General features: G+C 45.8%; 1 protein-coding gene across 3 annotated transcripts in view; it reads right to left on the bottom strand.

The window, feature by feature from the left end:
* TRMT1 (tRNA methyltransferase 1) overlaps nucleotides 1–13902 on the bottom strand; it is a 53414-nt gene extending 39512 nt beyond the window's left edge. The window contains exons 1-4 of one of the 3 annotated variants that reach the window (XM_089688701.1): nucleotides 13796–13902; nucleotides 4539–4766; nucleotides 1390–1445; nucleotides 1172–1308 (exon numbers count right to left, since the gene is read on the bottom strand). In XM_089688701.1, the coding sequence (XP_089544827.1) occupies nucleotides 1172–1308; nucleotides 1390–1445; nucleotides 4539–4766; nucleotides 13796–13797 (423 nt within the window). In that variant the 5' untranslated portion in view covers nucleotides 13798–13902. Of the gene's footprint in view, nucleotides 1–1171; nucleotides 1309–1389; nucleotides 1446–4538; nucleotides 4767–13757 lie in introns of all 3 variants that reach the window. The other 2 variants (XM_089688703.1, XM_089688702.1) reach the window with 2 other exon arrangements.
* Between the last annotated feature and the right edge of the window lie 8865 nt (nucleotides 13903–22767).

Below are 22767 nucleotides of genomic sequence, written 5' to 3'. Positions count from 1 at the left end.
GTACTTCATTCTTGTTTAATGTTTTCCTTATTGTAAATGTGTCAACAAAAATGTTAGCATGCGCCAGAGATTTCTGTAGGTCTTTAGCTGACACTCTGGGATTCTTCTTTTCCTCATGCAGCATTCTGCACTGTGCTCTTGCAGCCATTTTTACAGGACGACCACGCCTAGGGAGAGTAGCAACAGTGCTAAACTTTCTCCATTTGTAGACAGTCTGTCTTACCGTGGCCACATGAACATCAAGGCTTTTGGAGATACTTTTGTAACCTTTTCCAGCTTCATGCAAGTCAACAATTCTTGATCGTAGGTCTTCTGAGAGCTCTTTTCTGCAAGGCATGGTTCACATCAGACAGTGCTTCTTGAAACCAGTAAACCCAAAACAGGTGTGTGTTTTTTAAGGGCAGGACAGCCGTCAGCAACACATCCAATATCATCACACTGATTGGAGTCAAGGTTGGCTCACTCCTGGCTCCAATTAGCTCTGGGAGAAGTCATTAAGCTAGGGCCTCACATACTTTTTCCTCCCTGCACTGTGAATGTTTACATGTTATGTGCAATTAAACCATGGCAACATCTAATGTTTGTGTAGTATTATGTTCGGCAGACTGTGTTCTTCTATTGTTGTGACTTAGATGACGTTCAGAGCACATTTTATGCCCAATTCATGCAAAACTCCACGTAATCCCAAGGGGTTCACATACTTTTTCTTGCAACTGTATATATATATATATATAAAACAATTTTTTTTTTCTTTTTCTCACGTTTTGAACACCTTTTATGGAGTGTGCATGACACATATTGCACAATTATATGTAATTAAGGTAATACACTATTTGCGGTTTATATTTTTTTTTAGGTTTTCTGCATTGGATCATCGTATTTGAAATTCCATCTAGAATATCACAAGAAGAAGTTATAAAAGAGGAGAAAAAGTGATCTGACTTGGCTTAAAAGACAATTTTTTGGACACTATAGTTTATTTTATTTTCTCATCTAATTTGAGTGTTATTACACGTTTGTATATTTGATTTTATTTACATATATTTATTTGAGAAAGGGGATTATAGGGATAAATGAAAAGAACAATTTGTTTGGAAACGGTTACTATTTCTTTGTATACCACTGTATGACAATTTTTCAATAAAAAAATTGAAGTATAAACAAAACTTACGGAACAAGATTCCCCAACAGTGACAGTGCGGCGACTGGAAGGGGCAGCATTCTCTAGGGAAGGTTTATCACCATCATCCCCATTATCTGAAAGATTCACAACCAACTTCTTGTTCTCCCTCTCACCTGGCACCAGGACTGCAAGACAAAAGCATAAAAATGAAAGGAAAGGGCATAGTAGCACAAAGTGTATCGTGGGCAATAATTTTAAATACTCACTGTCGATGCCTTTTTCGGCAAGCTGCATGCGAACAAATTCCGTAAGCACAGTACACCTGTGGGAGGAAGCAGAGCAAGTACAATAATATCAGTAAAAAGTGCAAACGGAGAATAATATAAAATGACACACAAGCAGGTTAACTTCAGTGAATCCAGAGATCACATAATATAGGCAGCAGAACTTACATGGCAAGCTCAGCTCTTCTTGTAAAGTCAGTGCTTATCATCACCTATTCAGCCATCCTTCTGATCCATGAGGCCATATGTCTCATTAAAGGATCAATGAGAAGGCTTATAAAGTGGTAAAGGGTGGGATCGAAGATGACTTTTACAGGATAAGTCTTGATTTGCATGTAAGTTTATTTGCCTGTATCATCGGAGCTACCTGCTGCATGTATGATGTAGAGCAGGGGAGTCCAAATTATCGCCCTCCACCAGCTGAAGTACTACAAGTCCCATCATGCCTCTGCCTCTGGGTGTCTTGCCTTTGGATGTCAGAGTCTTGCAAAGCCTCATGGGACTTGCAGTTCCTCAACACCTAGAGGGTCATAGTTTGGACACCCCTGATGTAGAGGCACAAAGAGGTGCACATCACTGCAGCAGCCTATTAAACCCTCATCATTTGTTGTATTTTTTCCACATTATAGTCTCTTTAACCATTTGAGGATCTTAGGCATGCTTTGTACACCAAAAACCAAAATCAAAGAACTCAGGACATAGGTAGAATACTCCTGCCATCCTGATGCTTTTACTGCCAATTCAAATCTATCAAAAACAGAGCCTCTAAGGCAGCTTTTCTCAACCTTTCTTACTCCAGAGGAACCTTTAAAACAGATTTCAGGTCTCAGGGAACCCCTGCTAAAACCAATTCATCAGAGATCGCTGGGAAAAATGCCTCATATTGTTGGGTGGTGGGAAGAATACAACCCTTACAATGTTGGTCAGAATGCAACTCTTGTAAGTAAATAAAAAAAGATCACTGGTGCCATGCCTCTGGCTCTGCCAAGTGGCATTGGTTGGCCCTAGAGTTATGCAGGCACCATCAAATGGGAGGTCAATCAGACATAGCTCCAAGAAATTCCTGGGACACCTATGGAGGAACCCTAGGGATCCACAGAACCTTCAAAGTCAAAAAAACCTCCTCCGTGTCCGTTATCATGCATAAACTTGATCCATCTCCAAAAACCAATTCTTATGTGTCCATATGTACCTCAAAAAAAGCAAAATAACTGCCTATAGTGTATTACCCTCAATTATAACAAAATCAATATCAATGTGTCAAAAATGATAAAACTCATAAAAATCACCCGGTGTCCACTAAATATGGCTGAATAAAATAAACTTTAGCTTTATATCTCACTCCCCATAAGGATCCACTCCTGGCCGATCCTACGGACTCATCATCATCATATAAGGGATACCTCCAAAAAAACCGTATCATAGTGTGTCATCCTTTAGACATGTGATCAGTGCTCCCCTCTTCAACACCACTTAGTGAAAAGCAAAATCACTCTCCACCACCTTCTAAACCAAGCACCTTACCGGACTACAGATGTCCAATAGTATGAATAGATGCAGGATGGCTCCTCTTTACTCCATACTGATCCAATCTCCAATCCATTTTCCCTTGTATGTTGATGCTCCTTGCTCCTGAGAGCAATTTCAGCCATATTTAGTGGACACCGGGTGATTTTGATGAGTTTTATCATTTTTGATCATAAGTGCACATTGATATTGATTTTGTTATAATTGAGGGTAATGCACTATATGCAGTTATTTTGCTTTTTTTTGAGGTACACATGGAAACATAAGAATTGGTTTTTAGAGATGGATCTAGGGGATTTATGTTATTTCACGTTAATAAATTTTATGGTTTACCGATTTTTGATATTTATCCACAGAACCTTGGCTGAGAGTGATTGAGGGTTCTTCACAGTGAGAGCTGTGAAAATGTGGAATAGACTCCCTCAAGAGTTGGTTCTGGCCAGCTCAGTGGATTGCTTCAGAAAAGTTCTGGATTCTTTCTTGGATACAGAGAATATAACTGGATATAACATTTATAGGTAAAGTTGATCCAGGGAATATCCGATTGCCTCTCGGGGGATCAGGAGGGAATTTTATTTCTCAGCAGGAGCTTTGCTCGGTTTTTTTGTCTTCCTCTGAATCAACTGTGGGTATAGGATTATAACTTTTTTTTTTCCTATGGTTGAACGGGATGGACTTTTTCCAGCCAGACTAACTATGTAAATGATTGCTATAAGGTCTCTTGTACACAGGCATACCAATATAAACACTCACTGATATTTTTAATCAGAATCTTACTGGTATAAAAATCCAGAGTAAAAAACAAAAAACCCACAAGTTATGTTCCATATAGACCTTGCATATAGGTGCGTAAATGTGCATATGCGTACAACTCTTCTACATCCTCTTCCAGCTGTCAGTGTTGCAATGTATACCTGTACATGCATATATACTTGCATATACAGACATAAATTACAGTACAAATAATTTAGGCATAAAACTATAACAAAAAGAAAGCCTTGTTGGTCCCCATGCGTATACATGTATAAAACTCTTCTACATCCTCTTCCAGCTGTCAGTGTTGCAATGTATGCCTGTACATGTATATATTTGCATGTACGCACAAATTGCAGTACAAATAATTTAGGCATAATACTATAACAAAAAGAAAGCCTCGTTGGTCCCCGTGCGCATACATATGTAAAACTCTTCTACATCCTCTTCCAGCTGTCAGTGCTGCAATTTATGCGCATACGCTCATATATACTTGCATATACACACGTAAATTACTGTAAGAAAGCCTTGTTGGTCCACACCCCCACAAAAAAAATTGTTTACGTATTACTTCATAGTGCAATAAACAGGCCCATAGCAGAAATGCAAACAAACTTGCTCTGATCCATAAGAGGTATACATGTACAATAACTGAAGTGGATAAAGAAGATTTTGGCTTTTAATAGTCCGTGCCATGTATGTAACGTTTATATTGCTGTTTGAGGTCCTTCATTTGTTATTATACGCTTACATCATATTTTCCATGACTTCATAGAATGTAAGCTTTGCAGTATAGGATAACTCCTTCCTCCCTGCGTACTGTATACACAGTTTTTCTTTTTACAACTTACGTCAGGTCTCTGTTGAACTCCTGGACGGGGTTGTAGAACACTTGGTTGGCACTGGGGTAGATGACACTGGCTTTCCCCTCGGCAATTATGGTTTCTCCCGACTCCTGAGATGCTGCCGGACCCTCCATCCTGAACCTGCAGGAAATCCTTGTCAATTTTCTGAATCCGGAACACAGAGCGGGAGAGTGTCCAGAGAGGAGCTGAAGGATGGCAGCACGCATCACACACCTGAGAGAGCAGTACAATTATAAGACCTAAACTGTGGTAAGCAACATGAGGTCTCCAGGACTTCTCCAGAGCTTCTCACATCCTCTACAACTCTTTAACTCAATCTAATCGGTTATCTCCTACTCTGGCTACCTTTAGGCGATCTCTAAAAGATCCTCCTAGATTGTAAGCTCCGAGGAGCTGGGCCCTCCTAACCCTCTTGTATTGAACTGTATTGTTGCTGTATTGTCTCCCGTTATATTGTAAAGTGCTGAGCAAACTGTTGGCGCTATATAAATCCTGTATAATAATAATAATAACTAGAAAATCTACAATTTCTGGGGAAATTGTGTGAAGTGTTCTTGGCTCCACCAGTAGTCTACAACTGGAGTGGGCGGAGTAACTGGGTGGAGTGGCTGGAGCAACTGTTGTGTGGTTGGAGTGGCTGGAGCAACTGTTGTGTGGTTGGAGTGGCTGGAGCAACTGTTGTGTGGTTGGAGTGGCTGGAGCAACTGTTGTGTGGTTGGAGTGGCTGGAGCAACTGTTGTGTGGTTGGAGTGGCTGGAGCAACTGTTGTGTGGTTGGAGTGGCTGGAGCAACTGTTGTGTGGTTGGAGTGGCTGGAGCAACTGTTGTGTGGTTGGAGTGGCTGGAGCAACTGTTGTGTGGTTGGAGTGGCTGGAGCAACTGTTGTGTGGTTGGAGTGGCTGGAGCAACTGTTGTGTGGTTGGAGTGGCTGGAGTAACTGCTGTGTGGCTGGAGTAACTGCTGTGTGGCTGGAGTAACTGTTGTGTGGCTGGAGTGGCTGGAGTAACTGTTGTGTGGCTGGAGTAACTGTTGCGTGGCTGGAGTGGCTGGAGCAACTGTTGCGTGGCTGGAGTGGCTGGAGCAACTGTTGCGTGGCTGGAGTGGCTGGAGCAACTGTTGCGTGGTTGGAGTGGCTGGAGCAACTGTTGCGTGGCTGGAGCAACTGTTGCGTGGCTGGAGTGGCTGGAGCAACTGTTGCGTGGCTGGAGTGGCTGGAGCAACTGTTGCGTGGTTGGAGTGGCTGGAGCAACTGTTGCGTGGTTGGAGTGGCTGGAGCAACTGTTGCGTGGTTGGAGTGGCTGGAGCAACTGTTGCGTGGTTGGAGTGGCTGGAGTAACTGCTGTGTGGCTGGAGTAACTGCTGTGTGGCTGGAGTAACTGCTGTGTGGCTGGAGTGGCTGGAGTAACTGCTGTGTGGCTGGAGTGGCTGGAGTAACTGTTGCGTGGCTGGAGCAACTGTTGCGTGGCTGGAGCAACTGTTGCGTGGCTGGAGCAACTGTTGCGTGGCTGGAGCAACTGTTGCGTGGCTGGAGTGGCTGGAGCAACTGTTGCGTGGCTGGAGTGGCTGGAGCAACTGTTGCGTGGTTGGAGTGGCTGGAGCAACTGTTGCGTGGTTGGAGTGGCTGGAGCAACTGTTGCGTGGTTGGAGTGGCTGGAGCAACTGTTGCGTGGTTGGAGTGGCTGGAGCAACTGTTGCGTGGTTGGAGTGGCTGGAGCAACTGTTGCGTGGTTGGAGTGGCTGGAGCAACTGTTGCGTGGTTGGAGCAACTGTTGCGTGGCTGGAGCAACTGTTGCGTGGCTGGAGCAACTGTTGCGTGGCTGGAGCAACTGTTGCGTGGCTGGAGCAACTGTTGCGTGGCTGGAGCAACTGTTGCGTGGCTGGAGCAACTGTTGCGTGGCTGGAGCAACTGTTGCGTGGCTGGAGCAACTGTTGCGTGGCTGGAGTGGCTGGAGTAACTGTTGTGTGGCTGGAGTAACTGTTGTGTGGCTGGAGTAACTGTTGTGTGGCTGGAGTAACTGTTGTGTGGCTGGAGTAACTGTTGTGTGGCTGGAGTAACTGTTGTGTGGCTGGAGTAACTGTTGTGTGGCTGGAGTAACTGTTGTGTGGCTGGAGTAACTGTTGTGTGGCTGGAGTAACTGTTGTGTGGCTGGAGCAACTGTTGTGTGGCTGGAGCAACTGTTGTGTGGCTGGAGCAACTGTTGTGTGGCTGGAGTAACTGTTGCGTGGCTGGAGTAACTGTTGCGTGGCTGGAGTGGCTGGAGTAACTGTTGCGTGGCTGGAGTGGCTGGAGTAACTGTTGCGTGGTTGGAGTGGCTGGAGTAACTGTTGCGTGGTTGGAGTGGCTGGAGTAACTGTTGCGTGGTTGGAGTGGCTGGAGTAACTGTTGTGTGGGTGGAGTGGCTGGAGTAACTGTTGTGTGGTTGGAGTGGCTGGAGTAACTGTTGTGTGGTTGGAGTGGCTGGAGTAACTGTTGTGTGGTTGGAGTGGCTGGAGTAACTGTTGCGTGGTTGGAGTGGCTGGAGTAACTGTTGCGTGGTTGGAGTGGCTGGAGTAACTGTGAAAAGGTTGGAGTGGGCAGAGTAACTTTATGGAGTGCGCAGAGTAACTGTGTGGAGTGTTTGGAGTAAAGATAGTAAACATTACACTAACCAATTGATTGATCAAATTTAAAAAGTGCACATGGCAAGCTTGATAGAGCGAGAAATGCATTTCAACGTTTAATTATTTATATAGCACATTTAATTGCAATGTTGTTGCCCAAAGTGCTTCACAGGTACATTAAAACATACATTTATAAAAAGAACTGTTGCGTGGCTGGAGCAACTGTTGCGTGGCTGGAGCAACTGTTGCGTGGCTGGAGCAACTGTTGCGTGGCTGGAGCAACTGTTGCGTGGCTGGAGCAACTGTTGCGTGGCTGGAGCAACTGTTGCGTGGCTGGAGCAACTGTTGCGTGGCTGGAGCAACTGTTGCGTGGCTGGAGCAACTGTTGCGTGGCTGGAGTGGCTGGAGTAACTGTTGTGTGGCTGGAGTAACTGTTGTGTGGCTGGAGTAACTGTTGTGTGGCTGGAGTAACTGTTGTGTGGCTGGAGTAACTGTTGTGTGGCTGGAGTAACTGTTGCGTGGCTGGAGTAACTGTTGTGTGGCTGGAGTAACTGTTGCGTGGCTGGAGTAACTGTTGCGTGGCTGGAGTGGCTGGAGTAACTGTTGCGTGGCTGGAGTGGCTGGAGTAACTGTTGCGTGGCTGGAGTGGCTGGAGTAACTGTTGCGTGGTTGGAGAGGCTGGAGTAACTGTTGCGTGGTTGGAGTGGCTGGAGTAACTGTTGTGTGGGTGGAGTGGCTGGAGTAACTGTTGTGTGGCTGGAGTAACTGTTGCGTGGCTGGAGTGGCTGGAGTAACTGTTGCGTGGCTGGAGTGGCTGGAGTAACTGTTGCGTGGTTGGAGTGGCTGGAGTAACTGTTGCGTGGTTGGAGTGGCTGGAGTAACTGTTGTGTGGTTGGAGTGGCTGGAGTAACTGTTGCGTGGTTGGAGTGGCTGGAGTAACTGTTGCGTGGTTGGAGTGGCTGGAGTAACTGTTGCGTGGTTGGAGTGGCTGGAGTAACTGTTGTGTGGGTGGAGTGGCTGGAGTAACTGTTGCGTGGTTGGAGTGGCTGGAGTAACTGTTGCGTGGTTGGAGTGGCTGGAGTAACTGTGAAAAGGTTGGAGTGGGCAGAGTAACTTTATGGAGTGCGCAGAGTAACTGTGTGGAGTGTTTGGAGTAAAGATAGTAAACATTACACTAACCAATTGATTGATCAAATTTAAAAAGTGCACATGGCAAGCTTGATAGAGCGAGAAATGCATTTCAACGTTTAATTATTTATATAGCACATTTAATTGCAATGTTGTTGCCCAAAGTGCTTCACAGGTACATTAAAACATACATTTATAAAAAGAACTGTTGCGTGGCTGGAGCAACTGTTGCGTGGCTGGAGCAACTGTTGCGTGGCTGGAGCAACTGTTGCGTGGCTGGAGCAACTGTTGCGTGGCTGGAGCAACTGTTGCGTGGCTGGAGCAACTGTTGCGTGGCTGGAGCAACTGTTGCGTGGCTGGAGCAACTGTTGCGTGGCTGGAGCAACTGTTGCGTGGCTGGAGTAACTGTTGCGTGGCTGGAGTAACTGTTGCGTGGCTGGAGTAACTGTTGTGTGGCTGGAGTAACTGTTGTGTGGCTGGAGTAACTGTTGTGTGGCTGGAGTAACTGTTGTGTGGCTGGAGTAACTGTTGTGTGGCTGGAGTAACTGTTGCGTGGCTGGAGTAACTGTTGCGTGGCTGGAGTGGCTGGAGTAACTGTTGCGTGGCTGGAGTGGCTGGAGTAACTGTTGCGTGGCTGGAGTGGCTGGAGTAACTGTTGCGTGGTTGGAGTGGCTGGAGTAACTGTTGCGTGGTTGGAGTGGCTGGAGTAACTGTTGTGTGGGTGGAGTGGCTGGAGTAACTGTTGTGTGGCTGGAGTAACTGTTGCGTGGCTGGAGTGGCTGGAGTAACTGTTGCGTGGCTGGAGTGGCTGGAGTAACTGTTGCGTGGTTGGAGTGGCTGGAGTAACTGTTGCGTGGTTGGAGTGGCTGGAGTAACTGTTGCGTGGTTGGAGTGGCTGGAGTAACTGTTGCGTGGTTGGAGTGGCTGGAGTAACTGTTGCGTGGTTGGAGTGGCTGGAGTAACTGTTGCGTGGTTGGAGTGGCTGGAGTAACTGTTGCGTGGTTGGAGTGGCTGGAGTAACTGTTGTGTGGGTGGAGTGGCTGGAGTAACTGTTGCGTGGTTGGAGTGGCTGGAGTAACTGTTGCGTGGTTGGAGTGGCTGGAGTAACTGTGAAAAGGTTGGAGTGGGCAGAGTAACTTTATGGAGTGCGCAGAGTAACTGTGTGGAGTGTTTGGAGTAAAGATAGTAAACATTACACTAACCAATTGATTGATCAAATTTAAAAAGTGCACATGGCAAGCTTGATAGAGCGAGAAATGCATTTCAACGTTTAATTATTTATGTAGCACATTTAATTGCAATGTTGTTGCCCAAAGTGCTTCACAGGTACATTAAAACATACATTTATAAAAACATTAGCAGCATTATCACCTCAAATATGCTCTACTGTAGAAAACTTATTTCCAAACCTTTAACCAGAAGCCGGCCAAACTGTCACCAATTCAAAATTAGATTTCAAATAGGGCAGAGAAGAGCGGTTAAAAACAAACTGCTCCAAATTGCTAGCTTCACTGGCGTCTTCAAATGTTCGTAGTTTTAAAAACTATAAATCCTACAGCGAAGAGCTTTATATTGTGAGAATCACAAGACCCAGACCTACATTTTGATGCATAGAATGTCTCTGAAATATTAAAATTGAAGGCACAGTCGCAGTTTAGAAATTGCCCTTCAAATTTGAGGTGGCTAGAGTGGAGTTTCAATGAATGTTAATGGGCGGCGTGAGTTGCAAACAAATGGTCATATTGTGAAAACTATCAGGACTATGGCTTAGTCGTGGACATTTTTAGTGGCAGCGGGGATAGCTGAACGTTTTTATATACGATTTGTGTAGGTGGGTTTGAAAATGAGGGAGTGATGGCAGTTTAGAAATCATGTCCTGATTTTTCAGCTCCCACTCTAGTTTTGAACATTCCGCCATTCATTCCTATAGGACCAATTTTACCACAAAAACGCCGATATTTCGTGAACCATTTGGCGAAACGTTCCACAAAGTAATAGCACACCAATCGGGAACAATCCGCATGTTTCAGTATATTACTCTCTATGTAGTGTAAAAACTGTGGGAGGAGTTAGGGGGGTAAATTTGGCTATAATAATAAGAATATATATGTGAGATAACAGTAAGTGGTCTGCCATGCAAGAACACTTAATAAAAGCTCATCTCTTTAGGGAAGCCTATGCTGCCCCCACCTAATACTTGAACTTTTAATTCTTCCATCAGCTCATCCCTCACAGTTATTACCTTTTGTAACACTAGTCCCATGCTATTAGATTGTAAGCGGTTATGAGCAGGACCCTTTTAAAGTGGTATTAAACCCAAAATAAACCATTATACTGCAGCTTACCAATTCTTAGATGTGATGGCTGCATTACTTTTCTTTTTAGGCTTTCTTTCCTATATTTTTACCTAGTGATCCAGCCAGCAAGTCTTATTTTTCAACAGAACAAGTCCTCCTGCAGATGTATCAATTACAAGGATGAGAGAAACCACTGACTACTGACAGGGGTGTTTACAATGATCACCTTTATGTAAAACCTTTATCAGAAAAGAAAAGAAAACTGCTGTAACTGTATGTATAACTGCAGTATGAGCTGGACTTTGGCTTCAGTTTTCTAGTGTATTTAAATCTGCTAGTAAATCTAACACTCCCCCTCCCTGAGACTGACAATCCTACTGTCCAAATGGGCCCCTGTGCTCCTTCACCAAGTGTGGGGCCACTTTACTACAGAAGGTGTGATACTGTGCAGATAACCAGGTGAACACAGAGGGGAAAAAGCCTACAAAAAAAAGAAAGCTAATGCCGCCGCCACATCTAATAATTGGTAAGCTGCAATATATTACATTATTTTTGATTTGTTATTATAATACAAGATTTTTATATCAACAACAGTTTGCTCAGTGCTTTACAATATCATTTGTTGTTTATTAATGCCTTGATCCTCTTGTATTTCATTGTAACTGTACTGTCCCCCCTTTATATTGTAAAGCACTGCACAAACTGTTGGCGCTATAGAATTCCTGATTATATTAATGATGTCTTGAAGAATGAGAGTAAGGAAACCCTGTACTTTGTTCTTTCAGTGATGATTTTAGGGCATTTTGGGAATCATTTACACCATACCGCATATAAAAATGCAGAACAACACACTGAAAATATATGTTCAGTAACACGCATTTTTATGCATGTTGTGTTGCATTTTTACGTGCGTTGCATTTATAAGTGTTGGTATGCATTTTGATGTTTTATATTCTACAGAGAACACCTAATAAATAAGTACCATTCTTTGGTGCATTCTCCTGCAAGTCCAGGCTGACATGATGGTGATGTGTCCTTGATGCCCCAGGCTCACAGTCAATGGGTTAAATGTCAGCTATCATTTAACCCAGACAAAGCCACCCATGGGCTTACTATGGGGCATCTGTTGTTGGCTGTCCCTCCCCTCCCTTGAACCCACCTGCTAGGAGCCGATCACATAACTGGACCACCCTGATAATAGGAAAGTATACCCACCTTCCTTCTACAAGTAGTAACTATAGGTGTTAGAAGGGAGGTGGGAGCAGTTTTAAGCTTTGTTAATTCTAGCCTGGAATTTAGTTTAGTTAGTATTTCTCTTACACATGGACATTACTTTCTATTTTTCGGGAGTTTATTTATTTTAAAGCAGCACTTTTGTGTCTCATGCCTAGGTGAGAATTTCACATTCTCTCCTGTGCATGTGCAGATGTGCCAGACTTCGGGTCACAGGAGAGTCCAGCTGCACAGCCTATCAGGGAACTGCCTAACCTTTCCTGTCTTTGCACATGTAGCAAAAATCACCCGTGCTTTCACAGATGTGCCAACAGACTGCCAAGACCCAAAGGCTGAGCAGAGCCAGATGGCACATTTTTGCGTGTGTCATAATGGTGGTGTCAGAGGGGGATGGAGCCACATGAGAGCTTTAAAAGCCAATGATCTCTACAAACCTCTAACCAGTTCCAGACCACTAACTGTAGATATACTGCTCCAGGTCGGCTGGCTGCGCTGGATCGCGTATATGTACATGATCCGGCATCTCTGGGTAGGGGGTGCGTGTGCACCAGCCACTCCCGCTGTGCTGTCAATTGCTACAGCACAAGCCGATCAGTGGGTCCCGGCCAATGATTTATGGCCAGGACCCGCTGAGTGAATGACAGATGAGAGCCCTGTGTTATTAAACAACACAGGGCTCTCTACAGAGTGCAGCACTGTGGCAGTTTTTGCTTAGCAAAATCATCACACAGTACACACTTTACACCTTGTTAGGTACACAATTAACACTGTGATTGCCCCTAGAGGTTAACCCCTTCCCAGCCAGTGTCATTATTACAGTGACAACATATAGTATTATCACTGTATTAGTGTTATTGGAGATGTCCGTGTCAGATTGCCCGCCACACTATCACAGTCCCACTACAAGGCACCACCGTTACTAGTACGGAAAAAAGAATTCCAGTACATATATATGTAGACACTATAACTTCCACACAAACCAATCAATATACATTTATTGGGATTTTCTGTTTACCCAAGGCATGAAGCAGAATATATTTTGGGCTAAATTTATGAAGAAATTATTTTTTTTTGGTGGATATGTTTTATAGCAGAGAATAGAAAATTAATTTATTTTGTTTTTTTTATTTATAAAATAAAAAATCCCAGTGTGATCATATGCCACCAAGAGAAAGCTCTATTTATGGGGAACAAAAATTAGATACATTTAATTTTACAGTGTTGCATGACAGCGCAATTAGCAGTAAAAGTGGAGTTCCACTCAAGAGTGTTTGCCTCCTTCCCCCTCTATTGTCACCTTCGGGGTGGGACAGATATCTGTTTTTGACAGGTACCCATTCCCACTTCTGGCTCAGTTTGCAGGGACGAAGTGAGCTGGAATTTAGGCCCCCTCCTTCCTCCTGCAGTCTCCTGAACACCTACACAGGTCCTAGAAGACTGCCGGACCAATCAGAATGCGCGGCACGACTTGCACATGTGCAATGGGCATCTGGCTGTGAAGCCAGAAGCTGTCACAGCCGGTGCCCACAGTTGTGATGCCAGCGCTGTGCAGAGAAGGGACGTCACGGGTGAGTACATCGTTGGACCCTGGAACAGGTAAGTGTGTATTTATTGAATGTGAGCTGCTACAGGTTTTGTAGCGGCTGACTTTTAATAAACACAAAACTGACTGGAACTCCGCTTTAAAGGTAGCGCAATGCTGAATAGAAAAAAAAATTGCTTAGTCTCTGGTCATGAAGGGGAGGGGGGGTAAATTTTTCAGAGCTCAAGTGGTTAATTTCACCCCGTTCGGTTATTTCACTCCCACATCTTCATGCACTTCATCCCCTTCACACGCCTATCCTCCTAATCCCAACCGTACACAGCCCCTTCCTTCCTCCATCACCCTCCCCAGACTGCTACTATGGAAGGAAAGCTGAGCAGTGCACCTCCGACAACTCACATACCGCTCCCCACACCCGACCTACACGCCGCTGCCACTCACATCCACCGATCACTGATCAACTTCTCATTTCAGCATGTTCACAAGGGCGCCGCCATCTTTCCACACCATCAGCAGAGCGTCACGTGACAGCAGCCGGCGAATCAGCGCTTGGCACAGACGGAAGGCGGAGAGGCTCAAACTTCCTCCAATATAGGAGAACGCGAGGGTGTCTAGAGGGGTTTGGCCGCCTCCTGCCGGCTGCTCGCTCGCCCCACCCGCAGTGTTTCATGCAGTGTTGTTCTGAATTCAGATACTCAGCTGCCCAGTGAACCCAGTGTTTCCCTGCTGCGGTCCACTGATCAGGGGCTGCAATCCGGGTCCTACGCTGCCATCTTGGTCCTCTGTCATTGGAAGCTGTGAGTTCCTACTCCTGAGCCTCCTAGAATATGTGATGTGGAAAGCCAGGAGGCCATCGAAACTCAGCCAAAAAGAGGGTTATCAGTGTTTTGCCGATAGGAAAACAAAAGGAAAACAAATCATATTTGACTTCAATGCAAGATCGCATCCCATTGACTCCAATGCAAAATCGCATCCCATTGACTCCAATGCAAAATCGCGTCCTATTGACTCCAATGCAAAATCGCGTCCTATTGACTCCAATGCAAAATCGCATCCTATTGACTCCAATGCAAAATCGCGTCCTATTGACTCCAATGCAAAATTGCGTGCTATTGACTTCAATGCAAATTTGCGTCCTATTGACTCCAATGCAAAATTGCGTCCTATTGACTCCAATGCAAAATCGCGTCCTATTGACTTCAATACCAAAATCATGTCCCATTGAATGCAATGCAAGATCGCATCCGATTGACTCCAATGCAAAATCGCATCCTATTGACTTCAATGCAAAATCGCCTCCTATTGACTCCAATGCAAAATCGCGTCCTATTGACTCCAATGCAACATCGCGTCCTATTGACTTCAATACAAAATCATGTCCCATTGAATGCAATGCAAGATCGCATCCCATTGATATCCTTGCAAAATCGCGTCCTATTGACTCCAATACAAAATCATGTCCCATTGTCTTCAATGCAAAATCGCCTCCCATTGACTTCTAGGCTAAAACGCCCCCTATTGTCTTCAATGAAAAATCGCATCCCATTGACTCCAATGCAAAATTATTTTTTTTTTGCACACATTTAAAAAATCATTTTAGGCCCAAAGATTACACAAAGCCCCCAAAACCTTAGATACCCTAGAGAATAAAATAGCGGTAGTTCCAATTTTTTTATATTACCGCAAAAGGCTAGGAAATGCAAAATATCAGTTACAAAACTGAATTTTGGGGCAAAAAAACAATAAATTACCCACATTTTTGGTAAAGTATAAAAGACGAGGTTGTGGCGAGTAAATAGATACCCAACATGCCAAACCTCACATTTGTGTGCGCCCGTGAAATGGCAACAGTACCCTATATTTTCTATAGGTGACACTTCAAAAGCCCCTTATAGGTCATCAGCTTAGCGCTACGTGCGAGGATTATTGCTCTCCAGCGTGCGCGGCGATATGTGACATGTATATCGCAATCGACATTTCCATGCGTAGGAGCCCTGACAAGTGTGTTTATGATCATATATGTGGGGTGGGGGTGGGGCTCCAAATTTTTTTTTTTTGGGGGGGGTGGAATGTTATGTGCCTGAGTGTAAGTGTATTTTTTGCAATAAAAAAAATTTCACTTAAAGTGGAGTTGCACTTCACTTATTTGCCTCCTCCCCCCTTCCACTGCCATATGTGGCACCTATTGGGGGAGGGTAGCAGACACCTGATTTTGACAGGTACCCACTCCCATTTCTGTCTCAGTTAACCGCACCGAAGTGAGACAGAAGTTCAGCTCCCTCCTCCCTCCCACAGTTTCCTGGGAACTTTCAGAGGTCCCAGAAGACTGCCGGACCAATCAGGAGGTGCAGCGCGACTCGCGCATGCGCAGTGGGCACCCGGCTGTGAAGCTGCAAGCTATCACAGCCGGGTGCCCACACTGAAGATGCCGGGGAGAGAAGGGATGGCGCGGGGAAGCACATCGCTGGACCCTGGGAAAGGTAAGTGTGTGTTTATTAACCACTTGCCTACCGGGCACTTCTACCCCCTTCCTGTCCAGGCCAATTTTCAGCTTTCAGCGCTGTCGCACTTTGACAGTTGCGCGGTCATGCAACACTGTACCCATATGAATTTTTTTTTTCACACAAATAGAGCTTTCTTTTGTTGGTATTTAATCACAGCTGTGTGTTTTATAATTTGTGCTATAAACAAAAAAGGAGAAAAAAAAAAGTCTCTTTGTTTCTATTATAAAATTTTGCAAACAGGTAATTTTTCTCCTTCACTGATGTGCATTGATGAGGAGGCACTGATAGGCAGCACTGATAGGCACTGATGAGGTGGCATGGATAGGCGGCACCGATAGGAAGCACTGATAGGTGACACTGATGAGCTGGCACTGCTGATGCTGCACTGATAGGCGGCACTGCTGGGCAGCACTGATGGGCAGCACTGATGGGTGGCACTGCTAGACGGCACTGATGGGTGACACTGCTGGACGGCACTGATGGGTGACACTGCTGGACAGCACTGATGGGTGACACTGCTGGGCAGCACTGCTGGACAGCACTAATGGGAGGCACTGCTGGACAGCAGTGATCGGTGGCACTGCTGGACAGCACCGATGGGTGACACTGCTGGACAGCACCGATCGGTGGCACTGCTGGACAGCACCGATGGGTGACACTGATGGACAGCACCGATGGGTGGCACTGCTGGACAGCACCGATGGGTGGCACTGCTGGACAGCACTGATGGGTGACACTGCTGAGCACTGATGGGTGGCACTGCTGGACAGCACTGATGGGTGACACTGCTGAGCACTGATGGTTGGCACTGCTGGACAGCACTGATGGGTGGCACTGCTGGGCGACACTGATGGGCACAAGTGGGTGGCACAGGTGGGCAGCCCTGATGATCAGTGCCAATCACTTCTCTGACAATTGCCGGTTATCGGCAGTACTTTCCTCATGCTGTGACATCGTGAGGAAAGTGCAGCCAATAACCGGCAACTGTATTTACTCCGTGCTCTGCTGTGTCATTGGACACAGCTGATCACGTGGTAAAAGGCCGCCGTGATTGGCTGTCTACCGTATCACGTGATCAGCTGTGTCCGTAGGACACAATGATTGCCAGTGACCCACTGGGGGCGCGCAGGGGGCGTGTTGTGGAATGACATCCATGGGCGTCGTCCCAGAACCAGACAACCGCGCTGTAGCCATCCTTCAGCTATAGCACGGTAGGGAGCTGGTTAAAAGTCAGTTTTTGTAGCTGCTGACTTTTAATAAACATAAAAACGTCTGGAACTCCACCTTAACTTCTTTTTTTCCATCACATCACGTGATAATTTTTTGATGACAGGTTCTCTTTATTGAGACATGCAGGTTATAAAAGACCCCTAATGTCTTCTCTGGGCTCCACTCAATGTATTGCAATGCAGACTGCTTTGCAATACATTGCTTCTCGGTTGTGCTAGCCGAGAAAGTGACAGGGGTGACCCGGAAGTGATATCACAAATGTCGCCTCCGGGGTCACAGATCTGTTGCCCAATGGATAAAATCCAAAACACTAACAATAACATATAAAGCCATTTATAACTCTGCCCCAAATTACATCACCGATCTCGTCTGCAAATATCACCCAAACCGTACTCTCCGCTCCTCGCAAGACCCCCTACTCTCTAGTTCCCTTGTCTCCTCCTCCCATGCTCGTCTCCATGACTTCTCCAGAGCTTCCCCCATCCTCTGGAACTCTCTACCCCAATTTATCAGACTATTGCCTACTCTGCTCACTTTTAGGCAATCTCTGAAAACCTATCTCTTCAGGGAAGCCTATCCTGCCCTCAGCTAATACTTGAATCTTCTACTTTTCCAACCAGTCCATCCGGTCGAAAACAAATGTTGATTTGACCCCACTAATGATTAGAAAATCGAATGAATTTCCAGCAAAATTCTACCAGATTAACCCCTTGCCTACAGGGCACTTATACCCCATCCTGCCCAGGACAATTTCCAGCTCTCAGCGCTGTCACACTTTGAATGACAATTGCGCAGTCATGCGACACTGTACCCATATGAAATTTTTATAATTTTTTTGGGACAGATAGAGCTTTCTTTTGGTTGTATTTAATCACCTTGGGGTTTTTATTTTTTCTTAAGCCAAAAACCGCTGAAAATTTTGAAAAAAAAAATGTTTTTTCTTAGTTTTTGTTGTAAAATTTTGTAAATAAGTGATTTTTCTCCTTCACTGATGTGCGCTAATGAGGCTGCAGTGATGGGCACTGATAGGCTGCACTGATGGACACTGATAGGTGGCACTGATGGGCACTGATGAGGAAGCACTGGTTGGTGGCACTGATGGGCATTGACAGGCATCACTGATGAGCACTGAAAGGCAGCACTGATATATGGCACAGATAGGCGGCACTGACTGGCACTGATAGGCAGCACTGACTGGCACTGTTAGGTTGCACTGACTGGCACTGTTAGGTGGTACTGACTGGCACTGATAGGCGGCACTGATGCACACTGATAGGTGGCACTGATGCACACTGATAGGTGGCACTGATTGGCATTGATAGGTGGCACTGATTGGCATTGATAAGTGACACTGGCACTGATGGGTGACACTGAAAGGCAGCTCAGATGGGCACTGATACGTGGCATTGATGTGCACTGGTAGGCACTGATATGTGGCACTGTTTAGCACTGGCAGCTGGCACTGATGGACACTGACAGGTGGCACTTCTGGGGCTACACAGATCATCAGGGCACACTGATCATCAGTGCCCTGATGAGCAGTGTAGATGTCCCCTCCACGGAAAGCCGATTACCGGCTCTCCTCTCCTCTTTCAGCGTGACAGCTCGTGAGGAGAGAAATGCCGATAACCGACATTTACCTGTTTACATGTGATCAGCTGTGATTGGACACAGCTGATCATATGACCGAGCCGACATCTTTGGCCCTTTCCATAGATCGGTGATCCGTTGTGTCCGAGGGACACAGCGCACCGCCGATCGCCGCGCTGCGCGCTCCCTGAGCCGCGCCTGCGCGGTGAGAATGGGAGGACGTCATATGATGTCCTCCCAGAACGAGAGAACCACCTTGCACCCGGCATTGGACTATATGGCGGGCGGGAGGTGGTTAAAGTAGTTTCAAAGGCAGAAGGTTTTTTCACCTTAATGTATTCCTTGTATTAATTAATACAAAACCTTCCCCCCTCAGACCCCCATTAATTACATGAGCCCCATTTCGATCCAGCAATGAGCATGAGAGCCGCGGATCCCCCGGGTCTCTCTCTCTGGAGCCAGGACCCAAAAAAGAGAATTGGGACTGCTCTGTGCAAAACCATTACACAGAGCAGGTAAGTATTTATTTTTTAAATTACAACCTTTAGAATCACTTTAATGAAGTTGAAAAATGAATGAAATGCAGGTCAATCATCAAATCATTCGTTTTTTGAATCATTCGTGTTCCAGCTGCGACATGCGATTTTCGTGCCACAATGGAAAGGCACACACTTCAGCTGTGAGGACGGGGGTTCGTCTCCCGAAACGCATCAGCTTATCCCTAATTAGGGCACAGCATTGCATTGACTGCCATTGCGGACTATTTATTCTGCTTTTATTCTCCTTTGGTTTGTGAGTATATATGGTGTACCACGGTAGTGCACGATGAGAGTGCGCCCTTGTCTGTTTTTTGCCCACAATGGAAAGTGCCCGATCCAACATGCTGGGTTTTCACTTTTTCATTGACAGAACGTTTGTTTTTTGACAAATCTATGACCTGCTTTACACTAGCAGGTCAGTTGTACGGTCTCCACCACACCCCTTACAGGCTTCCCCACAGTTCATATAGGGTGCTGTACACAGGGCCGTGGATAAAGGGGTACCACCAGTCCTCCTATATGGGGCCCAGTCCAGCAGGGGGGGGCCCATGCAGATGGATAAATTGTGGGCAGAGATGGTGATCAGCTCAGTGGAGGGGGGGGGGTAATTACTGAAACCAATCCCCTATATGGCTCTCTCTGCAGCAACTCAAAGACAGCCATACAGGGGATCAGTTCCAGTAATTGCTCCTCCCCCCGCACCCATCACTCTCCTTGCGCACCATACGTTTTTCCCAGCTGCCTAGGCCCCCCTGTGTGCCCCCACCTCTGCAGTGCTGCCGGCTTCTCTCTTCTCCTTCCCACCAGCAGCTGCAAGCACACAATTGGATCGTGCAGGATGTAGAGTGGGAGAAGAGTCTGGTGAATATGACACATTCACCAGCCCCTTTCTTTCCTGAATGAACACAATGAGTAATTGGTATCGATCACTCATCGTGTTCATTCATAACTAAGGCATAGTGAACTTTTTTTTTGGGGGGGGGGGGGGGGCGGCCCACTCAGGTTGGCTGTATGGGGGGGCCCCTTGGTTGTAGCCCTGGCTGTAATGAATTGGTAGATGATGCCACCATGCATTCATAGGAAAATAAGGATCTTCACTTGCACACCTTAGTAAATGAGGGACAAATGGGAATGAAAGACGGACAGAAGGACTTTGTTCCACATCAGGGACAATCAGGAGCTATACAGTAGATTCAAGGTTGTCTTCACATGTTTGGGAATCTGCGGTGTATTGATCATGTTGGAACATTCTGATGCTTACCTACTGTAGCTTATTTTCAGGGAATGAAGCACTAGATTCCAAGTGTAGAGCCCATGGAAACCAATCAGAACCCATCTTGCACAGCTTTGCCTTCCATAAAGTGGAATCCTATTGGCAAATAGGTGAAGGCCCGTTCCCACCATTTAAAACCCTCTGTACATTTACTAATACATTGGTGGGAACAGGCCATTACACACCTTTTCTTCAATGGTGGTTTTTTTTGTTACCCATTTAGTTTTTGGTACATTAACCTTGTCTTGAACAGCAGTTCTCAATATGTGGTATATGTAACCCCAGGGTACATCTGGCAGGTTCAAGGGGTACTCTTGTTTCTCAAATTAAATGCAATATTAAAAATGTTGAAGTTCAGGCTATGTCACATACAGTGCTAAAACAAACTGGAGTGGATTTTCTGCTTATTTTTAAAAATTTAAGCAATTGCTTGAAAGATGCGGTCTCTGAGTGAGTAACATATTAAAGCCAAACTCCACCTAGTTTCAAGCAGCAAATTCTGCTTCTCCCGCAGTACTTTGATATGGAGGCCTTCTCTGGACCCACTCACCCAGACCCAGTGGTCGGAAAGGTGGTGGAGTTGGTTTGCTTCTATCCCCACTGAGCACCTTTCAAGTCCTCCCTAACCCTCCCTCTCTATCCTTCTCTTCTTTCGAGACTCACTGCATCCGGCTGTTTTCTCCAATTTCTCTGAGGATTGCAGTGATCTATTGGCCTCCTGGACTGGTGTCCCACTTTCTTGATGATTTCTCCACCTGGCTACCCTACGTTCTCTCCTCTGAACTACCCACTATCATTCTTGGAGATTTTAACATCCTTATGAATGTCAACAACCCGACTACATCCCAACTCTTCAACCTAACCTCATCTTTTGCATTAGCACAATATATACAGTCCTCCACTCACTCTGATGGGAATACATTAGACCTTGTTTTCTCCTATCTTTGTACTCCCTACAACCTCATAAACACCCCCTTTCCTCTCTCTGATCAGAATCTGATCACCTTCACAGTCTCCTTGTCTTCAAACACCTATCCCTCCAAGCAGCAAACAATTACGCGCAGAAACCTTCACAATTTGAACCCTGCTCCTTTCCACTCTGCAACTGACCAACTCTATGACAGAATCTCTCCCCTGCCTGCACTGACCAGGCCACTGCTGTCTACAACAGTTCGCTTTCATCCGCATTAGACTCACTTGCTCCTCTAACAACATGAAACATCAGGCCCCGACCGTTACAACGTTGGCAAACTGACGACACCAGAAATCTTAAATGACATAGTCGTGCGCTGGAGCAATTGTGGCGTAAAACCAAATCTCAACAAGCATTCACCCGATATAAATCTGCTCTCTTAACATACAAGTCCTCCCTTCATGCTGCCAAACAAGCCTACTTTGTCACTCTTATTAATACCTTGTCATCCAGTACTCGTCGTCTCTTCTCTACTTTTAACTCTCTACTTTCTCCACCTCCACCCCCACCCAGTACCTCACTCACTGCTCACGAGATTGCAAATGATTTCAGAAACAAGATTGATGCAATTCGTAGGGGCATCGCCACTGCACAGACATCTATCCCACTTAGCATACCTTATACTAAACCTCCCTCAACACTTTCCTCTTTTGACTACCGAAGAGGTCACTAAGGTTTTCGCAGAAGCCCGTCTCACCACCTGCCCCCTTGATCCTGTCCCGTGACAACTACTACGGTCACCCTCTTCTTCCATCCTATGCTCCCTCACTCACATCTTCAATCTCTCCCTCTCTAACGGGGCCTTCCCCTCCCCTCTAAAGCATGCACACATCACTCCCATACTTAAAAAGCCCTCCCTGGATCCCACCAACCTGAACAACTTAAGACCCATCTCTCTACTGCCATTTACCTCGAAACTCCTAGAATGCTTAGTCTACAATCGCCTGAGCTCCCACCTCACCGACAACAACCTTCTTGACCCTTTATAGTCTGGCTTTCGCTCACTACACTCCACTGAAACTGCCCTACTAAAACTCACTAATGATCTACTAACAGCTAAAACCAATGGCCACTACTCCATACTCTTACTACTTGACCTCTCTGCGGCTTTTGATACGGTTGACCATCCCCTCCTCCTCAAAAAACTCCACTCTCTTGGCCTCAGAGACTCTGCTCTCTCCTGGTTCTCCTCCTACCTATCGCAGCGCTCCTTGAGCGTTACCTATAATGCTGCCTCCTCCTCTTCACTCCCTCTTTCTGTAGGGGTCCTTCAAGGTTCTGTCCTTGGACCCCTTCTCTTCTCC

The sequence above is a fragment of the Staurois parvus genome, unplaced genomic scaffold (assembly GCF_062004578.1).
Source record: "Staurois parvus isolate SC_StPar_1 unplaced genomic scaffold, SC_StPar_1.0 ptg000450l, whole genome shotgun sequence".
NCBI classification, from domain to species: Eukaryota; Metazoa; Chordata; class Amphibia; order Anura; family Ranidae; genus Staurois; species Staurois parvus.
This window is presented reverse-complemented; position numbering and strand designations above follow the sequence as displayed.